The following is a 4,586-nucleotide window of genomic DNA, read 5'->3' as shown; positions in this document are numbered from 1 at the left end:
AGGTTGAGAACTGCTGGTATAGAGTAGTTCCTAGTTTTGTATCAATGCTAATCTTCTGGTTTTGATCATTATACTATGGTATGGAAGATGTAACAGTTGAGGATGCTAAATGAAAGTATATGGAACACTATACTATTTTGGCAACTTTTTTCTATGTCTAAAATGATTTCAAAATGAATAGTTACAACGTAAACATTTTTAAATCCACAAATGGTACAAATAGTGGGTGAAAGTTTGGTAAGCTATGAACCAAAACTTTTATTGTTTATGATAAAGGGTATTATTGGAACAATTGGTCAAATGTGAAGATTCGGTGTTAACATTGTATCAATGTCAAGTTTATGGTTTCAATGATTGCACGATGGTTACCTAGGGGGGTGTTCTTATCTTTAGGAAGTATGCACTGAACGAATCTGAAATAATGGGATATCATGTCTGCATCTTATTTTCAAATGGTTTAGAAAAAATATATGTATACATATATAGGAAAAATGACAAAGCAAATGTGCTAAATGGGGAGCCTGGGTAAAGGGGATATGGGAATTCTTGGGAGTACTCTTGTAGTTTTTTCTGTAAGTTTGAAATTACTTGAAAATAAAACATAGTACTTAAAGGAAAATTAGGCAGATGGGGTCAGAATGTACAGGGCCATGATGTGTTGCTTTTATTCTGTAGACAAAGGGGAGCCATTGAAAGCTTCTAAGGTAAGCCATGATGCAATCAAAGGCTGGCAAGATGGGACAGTCTAGGGTTGAGCTAAGTGTCAAAACAAAGCACCACGCACCAGTGGAAAGGAGGGACTTCGAGGCAACTTTCCAGACTCCAGCTGATACATGCGGAGATAGACTTCCACCTGAGGCGTGGCGTCACTGACAAAACGGACGACTCTCAGGGCGTGCAGGACGTCAGAGTACTGCTCCTTGCGATACATCATCACCTGAGCATGGGACTCGTGGTATGGAGGCAGGATCCCTACACAGCGACCAAGAAAGCAAAAGGCAAATCAGAGGCACCAATCCAAATCCCTGCTCTATTAAAGAGAAGCTGCCATCACAATCACACTAGAACTCACACAAATATTTAATCACTCTATTCTCTTTTTGAAATTCTCACCATAAAACAATCTTAAATTTTGTATACCATCAACACTTGAATGGCAACTGCGGCATTGATATTACAGAGAAATGGAATGGTATCATAAAGCCCTTGAATAAGTGGGCCATCTAAACCAAGATACTAACCATATCAATTACAATAATGATTTATTAATAAGTCAGTTCATGGTTGTCAGCCTGAAGCCACCTTTTGCTCCTACAAGCCCTTCTTCAGTTTTTGTACTTGGCCCCTGCTATAGACTGAATTGTATGCCCTCAAAATTCACATGTTAAAGCCCTAACCCCCAATGTGACTGTATTTGGAGGTAGGGCCTGTAAGGAGGTAATTAAAGTTAAATGAGGTAACAAAGCTGGATCCCTAAGACTGGTGACCTCCTAAGAAAAGGAAAAGATACGGAAGCTCTCTCTCTCTCAGCCATGTGAGGACACAGCAAGAAGGTAGCATCTGCAAGCTAGGAAGTGGGGCTTCACCAGGAACCTAATCAGCCAGCACCTTGACCCTGGACTTCCCAGCCTCCAGAACCATGAGAATATAAATTGTAGTTTAAGCCACTCAGTCTGTAGTATTTTTGTTATGGCAGCCCTGACTGACAATACAGCCCCCTTCATCTCAGAACCACCAACAACCCATCAAATCCTTCTCTTCCCCAACAATTAAAACTTGTTTACAAAGTAGCCTATCTTCAGGACCACAAAAATCTCTCATCTTCACTGACAAGGCCACCTTACCTTATTACATTTTGATGCCATTTTATGCTCATTCACCCACTGAAACATGATGTCTATCCACTAGGCTTTGGAGCAAGAACCATACATCTTTTTTACAAACAAATGGCATGAAGAAAAAAGACTGGGAAAGAGCACAAGATAGGCCTTCAGTATACCTAGGTTTTGGCCCCAGATCGGATAACACCAAAACTCTCACAAATATCTCTCTGGGCACTTGGTTCCTCGCCTGTCGAAGGTGGAAAATAGGAGGGATAAGCGTTTCACCAAATGTTCTTCACAGAACGCTGGCCCCAAGAGTCTTCATGAGAGAAAGGGTATCGTGGTCACACAGATGTGGGAAATGGTGACAATACACAGCTCTAAGTTTTGCTATAAATAAAAACATGTTACTTTATTTATTCCAGCCTCATTAAACTTAATGAGACCGTATAGCAGCACAGACACTAGAGTCAAAGTTCCTGGGTTTAAATTCTAGCTCCACAGTTAACTGGCTGGGTAACCGTCAGCAACTCACTTCATCTCCCTATGTGTTAGCTTCTCCATCTGAAAACTGGGAATAAAAATACCTCTCAGGCACTTGTTGTGATGCATAAAAAATTAATATACATAAAGCATTTAGAAAGTATACGGCACAAACTAAGCTAGTGTATTAGTACATTTGACTCTATTGTGGATCACTCTTTGGCGCAAACCACCACAGATCCAATATTCTGAAGGACATTCTGGGAAACAAAAATTGGGTGAGCTCTAAAGACTCTAGCTAACATGATGCCATGTTCATGTTATAACCAAACTTGCTTAAATGTTCCTTTTCCTGCATACATCTACTTATCTCAGTTATGGGGCTCAGTGCCAGGCTTCTGGAAAAGCCAAAAAAATACTCAAGTGTCCTCCAAATTTAGGTTAATACAGTACAGATTAAATAGCTATAGTTCAATCCTCATGGTACTACTAGAGGTGGCAGAGTGTTTCCATGTTAAACCTCAAACTTGTTTCCTAAGGCCCAGTCCTAAAAAGTCCCTTTCTGATATTTACCTAAAATGGTATTAGGAAGTGGTCATGACGAAGTCCCCGGGTAATCAACAACCTGTGCTAGGAAGAGTCAGCCTGTCCCCTGCATAGCATGGCGGCTCTAACTCTCCAGTGCTTTCAACTACCTCAAAAACAACAACAAAGACTTACCTGATAAAGATAGGTGGGGAAGACAGAGGTGATGAACAAGCCAAATAAGACTTGGCGCTCAGCAAGTGCCACAAAGTACAAGCGTGCACCTCCCACTAATCCACAGGCATTATTAATAAGATACATAGTATTTCCCAGCAGACACAAGTAGTATTGATATTACCACCTAAAAGGCATCTCCTCCCAAGGCATTTATTTTGATGGCCACTGAAACGCTAAGATTTAAGAAAAAATACTCAGGGAGAAACTAAAATAGGTGTCACCCATTCTCTAGATTTTAACTGCATGGTGACCTACTGGAATTATAAGTGTACAAAGACTGCCATGATGCACACAAAAAAGTCATTATGCAGCAATTCTAGAATAGTTTATATCCAGACCTAGAACTACGGATTTCTCAAGCTCTGAAAATACAGTACATTTTGGAAAGAAGACAAGATCTATAATCCACCCTTCCTTCAAACGGGCTCTACAAACCTGAGCTCAAAGCCCAGCTCCGCCACTTGTAGGCTATAAGGCCTTGGGCAAGTTATTTAGCCTTGAAGTCCTTTTCCCCATCTGTAAAACCAGGATACTGATACCTAACTCATAGGGAGACTCTAGGATTACTTTTTCCTTTTTTTTTAAGAAAGAAAAAAAGGGTGGTAATGGATGGGTAGTATATGCATCAGCAGGCTCAGCAATGATAGGGGGAGAAAAACAAAAACCCTGGGCTAAAAGGGACACTGTCAGTCACCTGTGGCACCTAATACACTTTTTCTTCCACAGAAACTGAGCAAAATCATTTTTCCTTCTCCTTCAGCCACTCATCACTAGAACTTATCCATTTGTGCTTCTTGGAAGTAAAACCTCTCCAATTTCTTTTTAATTCTGATAGCACTCAACAGGAAGTTTACCTCTAGGGTTAGGAATCACAGAAATAACAAATTGAGAGCTAAAACCTGAAAGTTAATTTAGCTCAGTAACCTCACTTTACAGATGTAAAAAATGAAACCTAGCACAGCTTTCTTAAGGCTGCCCAGTGGGCAGGAAAGCCTCGATCAGGTGTTTCTCCCAGTACAATGCTCTCCCCACACCTTGTCTCAGGAACATCCATTACTTTATCTTCTATCATTAATAAACTGACACTCTTAAGAGTAATAGTTAATGTTTTGCCACTGAAGTCACCTTCTTGAAGGCTATCATAGAGCCATAACTCCTAAGGGTAGACCCCATATTCAGTACAGAGCCTAACCAAATCCTCCTTTTTCTGATAAGGTGACAAATGAACATTTTTTAAAATAAATTTCCAAGTCTTGGGTCTCATACCTAGAAGCACCTTCCATACCAACGCACGGTACATAGACGGGAGAGGGAACCTCTGACTAAAAGTACAAAGTTTCTCAATATCTAGAAGGAAGAAAATAAACAATAGTTAGAAGCTTTTTGTGCTGGTCACAATATGTAGAAGTACATTTCATTGTTCAAAACTTAAATACAGTAAGACATTTCTTGAGAGGAAGTCTACTATACAGTCAGTAAATCTAAGAAAGACAGCACTGTCTAATTGCTAGCCCAAGC

General features: G+C 40.1%; 1 protein-coding gene across 1 annotated transcript in view; it reads right to left on the bottom strand.

Moving 5' to 3' along the window:
* TBC1D7 (TBC1 domain family member 7) overlaps positions 1-4,586 on the bottom strand; it is a 34,593-nt gene that overhangs the window by 24,494 nt on the left and 5,513 nt on the right. The window contains exons 2-3 of the mRNA XM_019628838.1: positions 4,335-4,415; positions 785-972 (exon numbers count right to left, since the gene is read on the bottom strand). Coding sequence (XP_019484383.1) covers positions 785-972; positions 4,335-4,415 — 269 coding nt within the window. The remainder of the gene's footprint in view (positions 1-784; positions 973-4,334; positions 4,416-4,586) is intronic.

This window comes from Hipposideros armiger, unplaced genomic scaffold, assembly GCF_001890085.2.
Source record: "Hipposideros armiger isolate ML-2016 unplaced genomic scaffold, ASM189008v1 scaffold_812, whole genome shotgun sequence".
NCBI classification, from domain to species: Eukaryota; Metazoa; Chordata; class Mammalia; order Chiroptera; family Hipposideridae; genus Hipposideros; species Hipposideros armiger.
This window is presented reverse-complemented; position numbering and strand designations above follow the sequence as displayed.